Source organism: Microcaecilia unicolor, chromosome 7 (assembly GCF_901765095.1).
Source record: "Microcaecilia unicolor chromosome 7, aMicUni1.1, whole genome shotgun sequence".
NCBI classification, from domain to species: Eukaryota; Metazoa; Chordata; class Amphibia; order Gymnophiona; family Siphonopidae; genus Microcaecilia; species Microcaecilia unicolor.
The window spans coordinates 54,508,587-54,524,152 of NC_044037.1; the positions used below are offsets into that span (position 1 = coordinate 54,508,587).

The 15,566-nt window shown below is 42.5% G+C and overlaps 1 protein-coding gene across 1 annotated transcript in view; it reads left to right on the forward strand.

The window, feature by feature from the left end:
- LOC115474990 (sodium/hydrogen exchanger 2-like) overlaps positions 1–15,566 on the forward strand; it is a 105,993-nt gene that overhangs the window by 60,344 nt on the left and 30,083 nt on the right. Inside the window, exons 8-10 of the mRNA XM_030210732.1 lie at positions 5,828–5,992; positions 6,041–6,063; positions 11,243–11,316. Coding sequence (XP_030066592.1) covers positions 5,828–5,992; positions 6,041–6,063; positions 11,243–11,316 — 262 coding nt within the window. The remainder of the gene's footprint in view (positions 1–5,827; positions 5,993–6,040; positions 6,064–11,242; positions 11,317–15,566) is intronic.

Genomic DNA, 15,566 nt, shown 5'->3' on the forward strand with positions numbered 1-15,566 from the left:
AAAAAAAAAAAAAAAAGCGCGGCACCGGCAGGCACTGTCTCAGCAGCCTTGAGGCATTGGCTGCTGAGGCATTGGCTGCTGGCTCACAGGCTCCTCCCGCAGACGGGAGGAGCCTGCGAGCCAGCAGCCAATGCATCAGCAGCCAATGCCTCAAGGCTGCCGTTGCCGAGACAGTGCCTGCCGGTGCCACGCTTTTTTTTTTTTTAAACATTTCTCGTCTTACGGTCCTTAGCGCCGTTAGCGCTTCTTCTTTTTGTAGCGCCGGCCCTGCACTCAACAGGAAAAGCAGCAGTGGCCGGCAATAGGAGCTGGCGCTGGCATGCAGGGCGGGCCTCGTCGAAGAAAAGAGGGAAAACATGGAAGGATGGGGAGAAAAAGAGGGAAAACATGGAAGGATGGGGAGAAAAGATAGAAAACAGATGGAAGGATGGGGAGAGAAAGAGGGAAAACATGGAAGGATGGGAGAAAGAGGGAAAACAGATGGAAGGATGGTAGAGAATGAGGGAAAACATGGAAGGATGGGGAGAAAGAGGGAAAACATGGAAGGATGGGGAGAAAAGAGGGAAAACAGATAGAAGGATGGCAGAGAATGAGGGAAAACATGGAAGGATGGGGAGAAAGAGGGAAAACATGGAAGGATGGGGAGAAAAGATAGAAAACAGATGGAAGGATGGGGAGAGAAAGAGGGAAAACGGATGGATGGGGAGAGAGACTCTGGATGGAAGGATGGGGAGAGAAAGGGGAGAGACTGGAAGGATGCAGAGAGAAAGGTGAGAGACTGGAAGGATGTGGAGAGAGAAGGGACACTGAACAGAAAAGGGTAGAGTGATACAGAGACACTGGTTAGAAAGAGGGAGAGAGACATTAGATGGAAGGATCAGGAGAGAGGATAGATGGATGGAAGGATGGGGAGAGAAAGAGGGAAGATGCTGGATGGAAGGGTAGGGAGAAAGAGGTGACACTGGACGGAAGGATGCAGAAAGAAAGAGGGGAGACTACTGGAAGGATGGGGAGAGAGAGGGGAGACTGGAAGGATGGGGAGAGAAAGAAGAGAGCTGCTGGATGGAAAAGGAGAGTAGTGAAAGACTGGAGAATAAGAGGAAGGGGCATGGGGAGAACAAGGGTGAGAAAAAGATGAAAAGCCATAAGTAGATGAAGGAAATTAAAGAATGGATAGTAAGAATGAATTAAATCTGGACATAGAGAGAGGCAGAAAAATATTGAAGAAAGCAAAGAAAAAGGAGAGAAAAATGAGAAATGGCCAGGAAACCGTGGCAGAAGAGTTAAGCGAAAACGAAGGAAAGCAGAATCTAGAGACTGGGAGCGACACAATGAGAAAAAGTAAATGGCCATACAAGAAAGGTAAAGAAAATAATTTTATTTTTAATTTAGGATAAAGTAATATGGTACCTGTGTTAATGAAGTTTCAGAGACCAATACTTCCTTCCTTAGGTCAGGCGAGGATACCGTAACAGCATTATACTGACCTGAGGCAGGAGGTTTTGGCCTCTGAAAGCTCATTGAAAAGGGTGTTAGGCTATTAAATAAATTTTCTGAAATCTGATGCACTGAAAAGCAGCACTTTACCCTGTGTGACAAATGCATCTGATTAGCGTGACTAAATTTTGCTGGGGGAGGGGGGTAGAGAGAAAATTTTGTGCCCACCCACTTTGGGTTCAGGCCTATCCAAAATTGGCAGTCTGGCTACGCCACTGCCTCCAATATAAAACATACACACTCATTCAGTCCATTACCCAGTTACTACTACTATTTAACATTTCTAGAGCGCTACAAAGTGTACGCAGCGCTGTACAAACACAGAAGAAAGACAGTCCCTGCTCAAAGAGCTTACAATCTAATAGACAAAAAGTAAAGCATTTAAATTTAAAATATTTAAGCAGTCAAGCACAAGAGAACAGTCACAGAAGGACAGAAGATGTTGAAGGGTGGTCAGTGTGATTAGGTGTAACTCTGGTTGGAGTAGTGGGAGAAGGTGATAGAAGAATAGAAATGGGTGAGGTAAAGTAATGAGTGGGTTGATAGGGAGGTTATATAAGACATGTCACTCTAGGGGTGGGTGGGTAGAGGGGTAGGGTGGGTAGGATTAAGTCTAAAGCAGGAGAAGGTATTCTCTGCAGCCTATCTGTGAGATGGAAAATGCTCTCTGAAGCTGCTGCTATAAGTTGTTAGTTTTCTCTCCCTGAAAGAGATCCAAGCCACACCCACGAAGTTCAAACTGTCAGTGGGGAGGGTGAGGGGAGGAAATGGCAGTGCTTGATGAAAAAGAGAGCTCAGTTTGATAGGAGATATACTATAGGATGTCATTCTGAGGCCAGGCTAAGTCTAAAGCAGGAGAAGGTATTCTCTGCAGCCTATCTGTGAGATGGAAAATGCTCTCTGAAGCTGCTGCTATAAGTTGTTAGTTTTCTCTCCCTGAAAGAGATCCAAGCCACACCCACGAAGTTCAAACTGTCAGTGGGGACGGTGAGGGGAGGAAATGGCAGTGCTTGATGAAAAAGAGAGCTCAGTTTGATAGGAGATATACTATAGGATGTCATTCTGAGGCCAGGCTAAGTCTAAAGCAGGAGAAGGTATTCTCTGCAGCCTATCTGTGAGATGGAAAATGCTCTCTGAAGCTGCTGCTATAAGTTGTTAGTTTTCTCCCCCTGAAAGAGATCCAAGCCACACCCACGAAGTTCAAACTGTCAGTGGGGAGGGTGAGGGGAGGAAATGGCAGTGCTTGATGAAAAAGAGAGCTCAGTTTGATAGGAGATATACTATAGGATGTCATTCTGAGGCCAGGCTAAGTCTAAAGCAGGAGAAGGTATTCTCTGCAGCCTATCTGTGAGATGGAAAATGCTCTCTGAAGCTGCTGCTATAAGTTGTTAGTTTTCTCTCCCTGAAAGAGATCCAAGCCACACCCACGAAGTTCAAACTGTCAGTGGGGACGGTGAGGGGAGGAAATGGCAGTGCTTGATGAAAAAGAGAGCTCAGTTTGATAGGAGATATACTATAGGATGTCATTCTGAGGCCAGGCTAAGTCTAAAGCAGGAGAAGGTATTCTCTGCAGCCTATCTGTGAGATGGAAAATGCTCTCTGAAGCTGCTGCTATAAGTTGTTAGTTTTCTCCCCCTGAAAGAGATCCAAGCCACACCCACGAAGTTCAAACTGTCAGTGGGGAGGGTGAGGGGAGGAAATGGCAGTGCTTGATGAAAAAGAGAGCTCAGTTTGATAGGAGATATACTATAGGATGTCATTCTGAGGCCAGGCTAAGTCTAAAGCAGGAGAAGGTATTCTCTGCAGCCTATCTGTGAGATGGAAAATGCTCTCTGAAGCTGCTTCTATAAGTTGTTAGTTTTCTCTCCCTGAAAGAGATCCAAGCCACACCCACGAAGTTCAAACTGTCAGTGGGGAGGGTGAGGGGAGGAAATGGCAGTGCTTGATGAAAAAGAGAGCTCAGTTTGATAGGAGATATACTATAGGATGTCATTCTGAGGCCAGGCTAAGTCTAAAGCAGGAGAAGGTATTCTCTGCAGCCTATCTGTGAGATGGAAAATGCTCTCTGAAGCTGCTGCTATAAGTTGTTAGTTCAGGTTGGTAACGGTAGTACCATGAGCCTAGTGCAAGAGTTTGCTATTTTGAAATCAGACGCTGCATGAGCAGGAGCAACTGGACATCGGACCTGCCCAGACTACCCCCTAGACCACCAGGGAAGTTGTAAGGTAGGCCCAGGTTGCTTCTGGGTCTGTGTGTGATTTTTTGTGGGAACCGGTGAATGCTGCTGGTGTTCAGAGATTAAAGAGGTGGGTCTATCTTGGGGGGGGGGGGGGGGGGAAGAGATTTGGGAAGGTGGTGCTATTTGTGTTGGGGGGGTTGGGAGGGGTTCTATCTCAGGGGCTGATTTTAGTTTGGGGTGGAACCAGGAAGTGAGTGCTGCTTTTATTGGGGAGAGTTAGGAGCTGGGAGTCTGTGGGAGGGGGGCAGGAGCAATGATTGGAGGGGACTGGAACCAGGGGTAGTGTTGCGGAATCAGAATGGGGATGGGGGTCACAGCAGTGGCAACCTAGAAGTTGTATAAGTGCTGGTTGTTATTAAGTCCTATCTATCTGCTTAGCTATGTGGGAAGCGGCACTGCATATCACTGGTACCTGCATAACTGCCGTCTCTTCTCTGACTCCACTTCCGGACTGCCTTTCTACTGCCTGGATTCCACATATGTGATTAGTTCCGATATTCAGAGGCATTGCCTAGTTAAATGCCACTAAATATTGGTGAAAGCAAACAAGATGAAGATGATTCCCTTGCAAAATTGCTCAAACAAAAGAAAAGAAAAAGAAAATGAAAAAAAGCATTTGTGGACCAATCACTCAAAAACAAGGGTTAAAAAGACAAATTTATTGGTCAGACTTGATGCAACTCTGCATTTCAGACATTATCTTTAATCGTAGAGGCCCCAGCTGCCGGAAGAGTAGCAATTTGTTGGAGCCTCTTATTCATTAAGGAAAAATGTTTGTCAGTCTCTTAAAATTTCACCACAGATTCCTGGGTGAAGGTATAAAGTTGGTGCACTTGAGATCAAATCATGGATTCAGTTCTAGAGACTACTGACCAAATATTTTCAAGAGCAATGTCTTGACTAACCTGGGGGATACAAACATCCACCAAGGTAACGGGAAAAACAACTTTAGGTTTAGCAACCACCAAGATAGAATCCATCTTAGTCCCAGTCACGCCACCATGTACTCCAGCCTCAACAGGAACTGCGTCTTGAGAGACTTCATTAAGGCTGGTATAGGCATAGGAGGGTGAGTCCTTTCCGGCGAACTGATGGAGCCACCTTCAGGAGAGACAAAAGCTGCAGACTGACCACTCTCAACAATAACCAATATTTATCCATTGGGCCCCTCAAGGGTGGCCTGGCATGGCTGGGGAAAGGGTTTTGGGTTAATGGGGAGGGGGGAAGGGAAGCAAGTAGGAAAGAAGGGATTAGAGACTTGGAGGGGTCATAGGTAGGTCTAAGGAGGTTAGAACAGGGATAAGAAAATGGAAGGTAATCAAGGATAGAGAGGGGGAGGGGTAACTACAGTTAGGAAAGAGGGGAAGTCTAAGAGGCAGTGGTTAAGGTGGGTGGAAACTAAGAGTATGAAGAGGGGCATTTGGAAAGGTGCAATCATCATTTTGCCTGCTGCTCCAGCTGCTTACCCACCTCACCCACCCCAGTTTAGGGGAGGTAGGGGTCATGTCATGAAAGAAATCTTGGTGAAACTACAAGACATACTGAGCCAAACTGACAAAGAGTGATAAATCACCTGGACTGGATGGTACTGAAAACTAAAATTGCTGATCTGTTAAATTCTGCTCTTTGCGGTTCCCGATTGAAAACAGCTGTCACAACCTCTAGTAGTAGTGATACCTTGTTGCTGGGGGAGGGGGAGGGGCTGGGAAAATGTGGACACTCTTATGTGGGTCCCGGATCAATATTGGCTGGGACCTGCATAAGTTCCTGTGTCTAGCGCATGCCCAGTGAGACCAGAATTTTTAATTTCAGTGCCCGGACAGGGTCCGGCATTGAATTTCCAGTTCTACTTTAGCCTGTGACGGTCAGTACATAAAAATGCGTTGACTACCATTGGCTGAATATTGACCAGTCTGACTCTAAGTTAAAGTTTTAAAATGTTTGGGTCTACTTTTTTGTATTGAATCAATCCTGAATGGAGAGGGAGTCGGCACTCCATGAGAAAGGACAACAGTGCTCCAGAGGGTAATATTCATCTGTCAGTGTGACTGCAAACTTTTCAGTGTTTCTTCCACTTCTTTTCTTGCACAGATTGGAATCTATCAATGACAAGTACCTACGGAAGATTTTTATCAGGGACCACAACTATCCACATTCCAGCATTGTGCGTCTGTATCAGAAGCTAGAGAAAAAACATGCTATTGAGTTAGCAGAAGCAGGCCATATATCTTATATCCCATCAACTCCATCTTTAAGGTAAGTATCCTTGGCTTGGTGAATATAAGCTGTAGGAATTTTATTGAGAGAGTGGCATCTGGGCAGGCCTGGTAAATCTTACTGTCACTTGCTGCTCAGTTCATGCATAAGTTTACAATGAATTTTTAAATATCTTGTATTTAGACAACTGTATGTACCTGGAGTAATGGAGGGTTCAGTGACTTGCCCAGAGTCACAAGGAGCTGTAGGGGGAAATCAAACCCAGTTCTCTATGGTCAAAGTCTGCTGTACTAACCACTAGGCTACTCCTCTAGGTGTTAGCTGAATGATATTTGTACAGCGCTGCGTAACCCTAGTAGCGCTCTAGAAATGTTAAGTAGTAGTGAAGTTTTTTAGTGATAATAGATTGTTAAGCCTTCTGACAGTCCTTTGGATAGCACTTACTCCCCTCCTAGAGTAATAGTTGATTCATTTTTATCTTTATGCTCACAAAATACGCCCCCCCCCCCCTTTTACAAAGCTGCAGTAGTGACTGCTGGTGTGGTAATGCTGACACAGCCCATGCAAAGTGAATAGGCTGTGTTGGCATTACCATGCAGCAGCCACCAGCACGGCTTTGTAAAAAGGGGGGGGGGGGCGTATTTTGTGAGCATAAAGATAAAAATGAATCAACTATTACTCTAGGAAAATTAGTCCAGAGAGTACTAATACCTGAGTCTTTGACAGATTAAAAATGAACCTATTTGCAGTCATCCAGCTTTTTATTGAATTGAAGCAAGCAAGGAGAAAATCTATAGCGGCAGACTAAATACCCCTACCAGGGTAAAACATTGTAGATTACTGGCGAATAGTCTATATTGTACATCTAAACAGGCTAGTAGTCTTGGAAAAGAAACGGATGAGGGGAGATATGATTGAGGTCTACAAAATCCTGAGTGGTGTAGAATGAGTTGAAGTAAATTGATTTTTTTACTCGTTCCAAAAATACAAAGACTAGGGAACACTCGAGGAAGTTACATGGAAATAATTTTAAAACAAATAGGAGGAAATATTTTTTCACTCAATGAATAGTTAAGCCCTGGAACTCTTTACTGGAAGAGGTGATAACAGCGGTTAGTGTATCTGGGTTTAAAAAAAGGTTTGGACAAATTCCTGGAGGAAAAGTCTCTACTCTGCTATTGAGACAGACATGGGAGGCAACTGCTTGCCCTGGGATTTGTAGTATGGAGTGTTGCCACAATTTAGGTTTCTGCTGGGTACTTGTGACCTGGCTTGGCTACTGTTTTGAAAACAGGATACTAGGCTAGATGGACCATTGGTCTGACCCAGTATGGCTACTCTTATGTTCTTATGTACTGAGATCATATTCATGTTAAAATGTCAGATAAGACCAATTCCTGAGGTACCCCCCAAAATAAATCCTTCATTGTAGAATAATTGCATTCTCACTGACTGAGTAGAGACTACAAATATACTCAGAACTAAGATACTACAGAATTTCATTGTATGTATTCATTAGTCTAGATTGCTAAAAGGTCTTTATACTAAGCTGTGTTAGGTGCTAACGAGTGCCAAACACAGTTATAAATGGAGTACTGTGAGATGTGCTCAGGCATTCTGCAGTATCTTCAAAATGTGTGTGCCACACCTACAAAATGGGTGGCATTAAGGGGCCGATATTGAGACTGCAGGAGGGAGCTCGGCTTACTCCTGTGGTTGGCGATAAACCCAGAAATTCAATGCTGTGGCCATATCAGGTGGCCGGAATTGAATTTCTAGATTTTCTGGCTGCTAAGAACATAGGACCCCTTTTACTAAGCAGCATAGGCGCCTACGCGCGCCCAACGTGCACCAACATGGACTTACCGCCCGACTACTACGTGGCTCTTGTGGTAATCTCATTTTTGGCACATGGCCGCCACGTGCGTCTGAAAAATATTTTTTATTTTCTGGTGGGCATAGTGGGCGCATGCCAAGTGGCATCTGATGCACATAGGTCATTACTGCCCAAATTCTTTACAGCCAGGTCTATGGCTGGCAGTATGGTCTCAGACCTAAAATGGATGTGCGGTAATTTTCATTTTGCCGCATGTCCATTTTCAGGAGGGGGAGGGGAAGGCATTTTTTACAGGTGCTCTGAAAGTTGATTCTGCGGGCGCCCAAAACCCGTGCCTACTCTACTGGAGGCCATTTTTTAGCACACCTTTGTAAAAGGACCCCATAGCCAGTTAAGCTGATATTCATCGGCTGATTGACTAAGTTATATCTGCCAAAGAGAGACCTGCTATTTATGTGGGTCTATCTGGCTGCTAAACTTAGGCAGTCAGCCAATGAATAGTGGCACTAACTGGCTATTTCATGTGATATAGCCAGTGACCAGATTCTATATAGCGTGCTTAGCATTCCTCACCAAAATCCAAGCATATTCTATAATAACATGTGTAACTTAATTGGCTTAACAAGCCATTCAGCATTGTTAACAGCACTTAACAAGCAATAATGAGCAGTAATTTGTAAGAATTAGAATTTACATGCACAACTCCCTAAGCATATTCTGAATCGCGCTGCGCCTAAATGTCAATGTGCTCAGGCAAAAAGGGGCGTGGTTATGGGCAGGGAAATGGGTGTTTCTTGGGCGTTCCAAAATTTGCATGCATTGTTATAGAATATGGCCCTCTGCACTTAAATCTACGCACCAGGATTTTCACCACATTATTGTTGTGTAAATGGATGCACGTAGTTTTAGGTGCTAGGATATCAGCTAAGCATATTCTATATACCACACCTAAATCTAGGCACCACTTATAGAATACACTTAGGTGGAAATGTTTTCCATGTGGAATTTTTAAGCACCATGTATAGAATCTGGCCCTAAGTGGTAATTGTCAGCTGAGATAGCCAGTTATCTTGCACTGAATATTAAGCTATTTAAACAGCCAGGCTGGTTAAATAGTGTTAAATATTGGCCGGTAAGTGCTCATGTGATAATTAAAAAAAATGGCTGTGTGCTAATGGCAATATTTGTGCGTGAACAACAGAAACAAAAGATAGAGTGTGGATTAACAAATTCACTAAAGATAAACTAGTACAAAATAATCCACTAACTGAAAAATAACTCTATCAGAAAAATGTGTTATAATGGTTTTTGAAAGTTGTTTAAAAAAGGAAGGAAAAGCCTCAAAGAGCTCAAAATCTTAACAGATTCAGGGGTATATTTACTAAGGTGCATAAGCATTTTTAATGCGTCTTTAAAGTTAAGGCACATTAAATGCTTATGCACCTATAGATTCCTATGGGCGCACTAGTGTTTAACGTGCGTCAACCATTACATAAGAACATAAGAGTAGCCATACTGGGTCAGACCAATGGTCCATCTAGCCCAGTATCGTGTTTTCCAAACAGTGGCCAAGCCAGGTCACAAGTACCCGGCAGAAACCCAATTAGCAGCAACATTCCAGAACCTCAAAGAGTAACAAAATTCTAGAATCCCCAAGAATAGCAAGATTCCATGTACAACCCCCAAAGAGTAACAAACCTATAGCGCACCTTAGTAAACATACCCCTTAAAAAGCTAAACAGATCCAATAGATCTCTTATTAATCACTGGCAAAACCTTCCAAACAAAAACTTTATATTATTTCTTTATCTTTTTCTTTTCTTTTCTCAGTTTTGACAGTATTCAACATTCATAGTGCAAAAACAAAAAAGCACTTATTTCAAGGAAACTCATATAAAGTGCAGGACTTTTTTTGCCAGTGATGAAGAATAGATCTGTTGGATCTGTTTAGATCAATCTGTTAAGATTTTGAGCTCTTTGAGGCTTTTTCTTCCTTTTTTTTTTGCACTATGAATGTTGAATACTGTAAAAATGAATAAAAGAAAAGATAATACACAGTTTTTGTCTGGAAGCAGGGCCGCCGAGAGGGGGGGTAGGGGGGACAAAATTCCCCCCTGAGTCCGCTGCACCGCAGTCCCCAGTCTCACCCGCCCGCCCTCAGCTCCGTCGACCGTTCACCACTGGGCCAGGCCCCCTGCATTCAAATCACAGCGTCTCACCTCCGTGTGAAAGCACAGCAGTGGCAGATTGCCTGCCTTTGGTCCTTCCCTCCCTGTGTCCTGCCCTTATCTGATGTAACTTCCATGAGGGTGGGACACAGGAAGGGAAGGCCCGAAGGGAGGCGATCTGCCGCTGCTGCGTTTTCACACGGAGGTGAGACGCTGTGATTTGAATGCAGGGGGCCTGGCTTGGTGTCGGACGGAGGGGGGCTGTCGATGGGACCGGGGGTGGGCGGGTGCAGACTGGGGACTGCGGCACGGTGGCCTTGGGGGTGTGGTGACCTCAGGGTGGGGGCGGTGACCTCGGGGGGCAGGGACGGAGCCCCTAGGGTGGCCTTGCCCTGGCTCTGGCCCAGTCTCTCAGCGGCCCTGTCTGGAAGGTTTTTGCCAGTGATGAAGAAGAGATCTATTGGATGTTTACATTTTTAAGAGGTTCTTTTACTAAAGCTTAGCTCAAGTTATCTGCATCAGGGCCCATAGGAATAAAATGGGCCCTGCTGCAGATAACTCAAGCTAAGCTTTAGTAAAAGACCCCCATAATCTGTTAAGATTTTGAGCTCTTTGAGGCTTTTCCTTCCATTTTTAAACAACTTTCAAAAGCCTTTATAATACATTTTTCAGGTAGAGTTATTTTTCAGTTAGTGGATTATTTTGTACTAGTTTATCTTTTACAATATTTGTGCAAGGCCATTAATACAAAATACATTTTAGGGCTGTGGTAAAAATGGCCTTAGTGCACAGGAAAAACCTGTGTAAGAACATGCTGAGGCCACTTTTTGCCACAGCTTTGTACCTCTAAGTGAATAACAATAAGCATTTCGGCAGCGGCAGTAAAGACTTTCTGATATAACTAATACATATAGCTATCCTCCACATTATCATGTTTTTCAGCATACTAGCCTGAACTGACTGTGTCAATCTCTTAGGGCCTCTTTTATCAAGCCGCGCTAGTGGTTTCTGCACAGCAATGCCAATGAAGCCCATTCAAAGTGAATGGGCTTTGTCGACATTACCGCATCAGGAGCCGCTAGGCGCTAGCATGACTTGATAAAAGAAGCCCTTAATGAGCTTAAAGAGAAAGTGCAGAAAACTGAATAGAACAGAGAATAAAAAAAGAAATAAGCAGTTTTATGAATGCATTTGCTGGTCTTGTCATTTGGATACCGATAAAGAGCCTGGTTTCTTTTCCTTTGCTCTACAGGAGCATCCAACACATTTCTGTGCCCACTATAGAACCAGCTCCTATTGAGTCACTTGACAATTTATATGAAATACTGACGAGGAATCTTTATCAAATCAGAAGAACGGTAAGGATTATAGTTCCATGTTGCGTGAGAGAAACTGTGTAACTATTTCACCTTCTCTTATCTTATAATCAAATAGCACACAGTACTGTAGGTGTTGGCTTGATATCTACTTCTTCTACAATGGATCTGGAAAAGGTAAATACACACCGGTCAATATTCAGCCTGTGGCATGGGCTGAGTTAAACTCACATATTCAGTGTTAACTCCTGTCTGTGAACTGGCACTGAATATCCTGGTCTTTTGTTGTGCCCAGGAGTTTTCTGGGTACCTGGCAGTGGCGTACCAAGGGCAGGATGGTGGGGGCGTTCCGCCCTGGGTGCACGTTACAGGAGGGGTGCAGGGAGCACCTGCGTGGCTGTCAGCTCCGCCGGTTCCCTGATCCCTCTGCTGTTACTTCCTGCAGTTGGCTGTTAGGGTCTTAGAAGTTGCTCATAATGCCTGTGGTCTCCTAACACAAAAAGGTCTGTGATAGACAATGCCAAACAAGTTGTCCTCAGATTCCATATCTACAGAGCCTGTTGAGCCACACAATGTTATGTATCACGTGGCAATGGTGTCTTTGTTGGAGTTCCAGAACATCATATACATATGCACAGGTGTGATGAGCATGCCTTTTGGACATGGCCTGGAATACAATGCATGCAACACTTCGTACTGACTATATGTTGAGGCCTTACATTACAGTATAGTGCACTCTGGTTACGTGTAAGACCTTGGGTCCAAAGTTTAACTTGCACATAACTGGAGCATGCATTTAAACAATGCTACCCTTTAATAGTATAATTTCAGTAACTACAAAGAGCCAATGAAGTGATTTATTACTGTTATAGCACAGTCAACAATTTTCTTACAGTGCCAAATGTAGTTATAGATATAAAGCATAGCTAATTTTCTAAAAACATCAGTAAAACTTGGCACGCACAACTGTAGTCAATCTAATCTAATCTGATCTAATCGGGTCATTTCTATTCTGCTTAATCAGAATACGGCTCAGGGTGGATTACAGCTAAAATAATAATGGGACAAATCCCATTTAATTACAATAGAATTAAGAATAGCATAAAATCTCTAATTTAACGCCTGTCAGATATTGAGAAAATAAGTAAGATTTGACAGCTCTCCTAAGTGTATGGTAGCAGGCAGTTTCTCAAATATCACATGGTAATTTGTTCCATAGACTATTTCCTGCCATCAGGTGATTAATAGGTCCCATGGTGCCATTCCATGCTAATCAATATGTGACCCGCTGAACGAAAAGGTACTAAAAATGGGGTATGTGATTTATTTATATCACAAAATAGAGGAACACGAACTGCATAATCCTGCAAAATTTCAGCCTCAGGTATGGACTAACTACATCTTTAAAAATGAGAAATGTTTATCAATGAAAAAGTACACTTTTTGGAAAAATGCATTTGAAAAATAGCAAAATTGAAACATCTATATCTCTGTAATCCAATGGAAGTTACAAATAAAATTTTGTCCTATTTTGACCCTACAGTACGCAAAACTTTAAAAAGTGACAGTTGCCCAAATTTACCCCTCTAAATTTTCATAGCCTTTATCTTTCTTATTTGTAACCCTACTTTTGGTACCTTGTTTTTCAACAGCCTCACACCACCTATCAAACACTGGATGTACGATTTTTGTTTGTAAATTTTATTGTTTTAATCTGTTACTTATGCGATCAGTTATGTTCTAGTATCTTAATTATGCATCTATTGTTGGTTTGCTGTGTATGTATGTACTTATATGAACATCTTGTTACTAGTATCATTATGGTTTATTATGTTTTATTTTCATTTGTTTCTTTTTGTTATTTTTATTTGTTGTAAAGTTTTTGTGACTGCTGATGTAGGCATGAGTAGGGTTATTAAACTCTTCAAGTAGATGGTGTACTATTCAGCTAATAAACATATTTATATATGTAGTAGGGGCACTGTTCTTTTCCTGTGTAACTGATTTCCAGATGAAAAAGAGACTGATGACCAGATATAGAGGTATGTTTACTAAGGTGAGTTAGCGTTTCTAACGCACCTTTAAATTTAAGGCGCATTAAACGCTAACGCGCCTATACATTTCTATGGGTGCAATAGTGTTTAACGCATGTAAACCATTTATATGCGTTAAAAATGCTAATGCTCCCATAGCACACCTTAGTAAACATAGGCATTACATACTTGGTGGTATTGGACAGGGAGGGCTACAAAGTGCCAGTTTTCTCAGGACCCTACAGAGACAGAAGGAATTAAAAGCTATAACCAAATTAAGAGGAGAGACTATCAAGAATAAATGGCTCTTTCCCTTCAGCCCGGCTTTATTGGCTAACAGCAAGCAGTATAAAATCCACATTCAGGAGGAGGTGGTGAAGGCTCAGGTGGAAACAAAAGAAAGGCAAAAGGCGCTAAGAGCAGCATGAAGACTCCAAGTTTCCAGGTTTATTTAAAATTTGATATACTGCCCAATTGAAACCTTCTAGGTAGTTTACAACACTAAAAATCTATTAAAAGGAAGAAGGAACTCCATTTTTTAATAGGACAGGAAAGGACAGAATGAAGAGATAGAAGAAAAAAAGGAGGTAGCCTATATAGTTATGAGTAGCTCAGTAATAATAACAATAATAATAATAATAATAATAATAATACTACAGCAGCAAGGAAAAGTACCAACATATTCAGCGGAGACTAAATATAGAATCTTGAAAGTTATCCTGTGACTCCAGACCACCAAAAGAGGGACAAAGCAGACAAGGAGTAGAAGGAAGAACTCGAGGCATAGGGACAGGGCAAAGAGGCATCAATAATGGCATGAAGACCCCAGAATCTTCAGGCATGGGGTGAAGAAGCACCAAGAGAGTTGGGTCATGGTCACTTTTCTGGGAAAATAAGCCCCTTTTAGGATTTCATGCAGAAATATCTGAGTGTCCTCATTAACAGATTTGTCTGAGAGATTCTAACAGCAAAGCCTGAAAGACCATATAAAAAGACTAGGGCCCCTTGTTTGAAAGTAAGATTGGAACACATCCTAAATATTCATGTATACCATTCCTCTGGCTGTCAGAAAGGAGCTACTATTGACCATTGACAAACACGGTGTCTGGGACAATCAGATCATAAGATGTGAAATCAATAAAGAAATAGTGTCAAGAACAGACCAGTACACTGGGTGTGAGATAAAGTGGCACTAGTATTGGCACAAAGATCCCAGGGTATGGAGGGAAGGAGCAAAGCAGCACAAGCAGCACAAGCAGCACCAACATTGGCATTGAAACACCAAGACAATGAGAATGAAAAATCTGAAAAGTTTATGCACTGGTGTTCGGTAGGGGGTTTATTGCCATTGGAATTCCAAGAGCATGTTATCATTCTAAGTGCCATCAATACTCAAGATAACCTGAGGTCTTGGGCGCATACAATTTTGGAGCTTAGAAAATAGTATCCTGGAGGACATTTGGTAATTGGAGGCTGGGAGATGATGCAGTCATCATTTCTTTCATGTATTATTAAGGGGAGAAAACCCCAAAGGCAGCACAGAAAAGGTTAAATGATGCAGTCATCATTTCCTTCATGTATTATTAAGGGGAGAAAATCCAAAGGCAGCACAGAAAAGGTTAAATGGTAACACTAAAGGTGATTATACTGATCGATAACAGCTAGAGTGGCACTAGCAATAAAACAAACAACAAAATCAGGAGATAATAAAAAAACAAGCTCAATTACAATCAAAAATTTAGTAACATAGTAAATGACAGCAGATAAAGACCTGTACGGTTCATCCAGTCTGCCCAACAAGATAAACTCATTTTCATGGTATGTGATACTTTATATGTATACCCGAGTTTGATTTGTCCTTCCCATTCTCAGGGCACAGACAATAGAAGTCTGCCCAGCACTCTTCTTGTACTAAAGGTTCTGGAGCTAATGCCAAAACCCCTTAAAATTTACACTCAAGCCCATCCATATCTATTCAGTCACGATCAGGGCGTAGACCATAGAAGTCTGCCCAGCACTGGTTTTGCTTCCCAATTACCGGTGATGTCACCCAATCTCCGCTATGATTTCGTGGATCCGTTCCTTCTAAACAGGATTCCTTTGTGTTTATCCCATGCATGTTTGAATTCCATTACTGTTTTTATCTCCACATCTAGTAATATTTAAATTAGATGTGCTCAGAAAAATAATAATAATTGTGCCCAATATATATAGTGCAAAACTATATGGATGGTCTGGCATATTTTTCAATCATTGCAC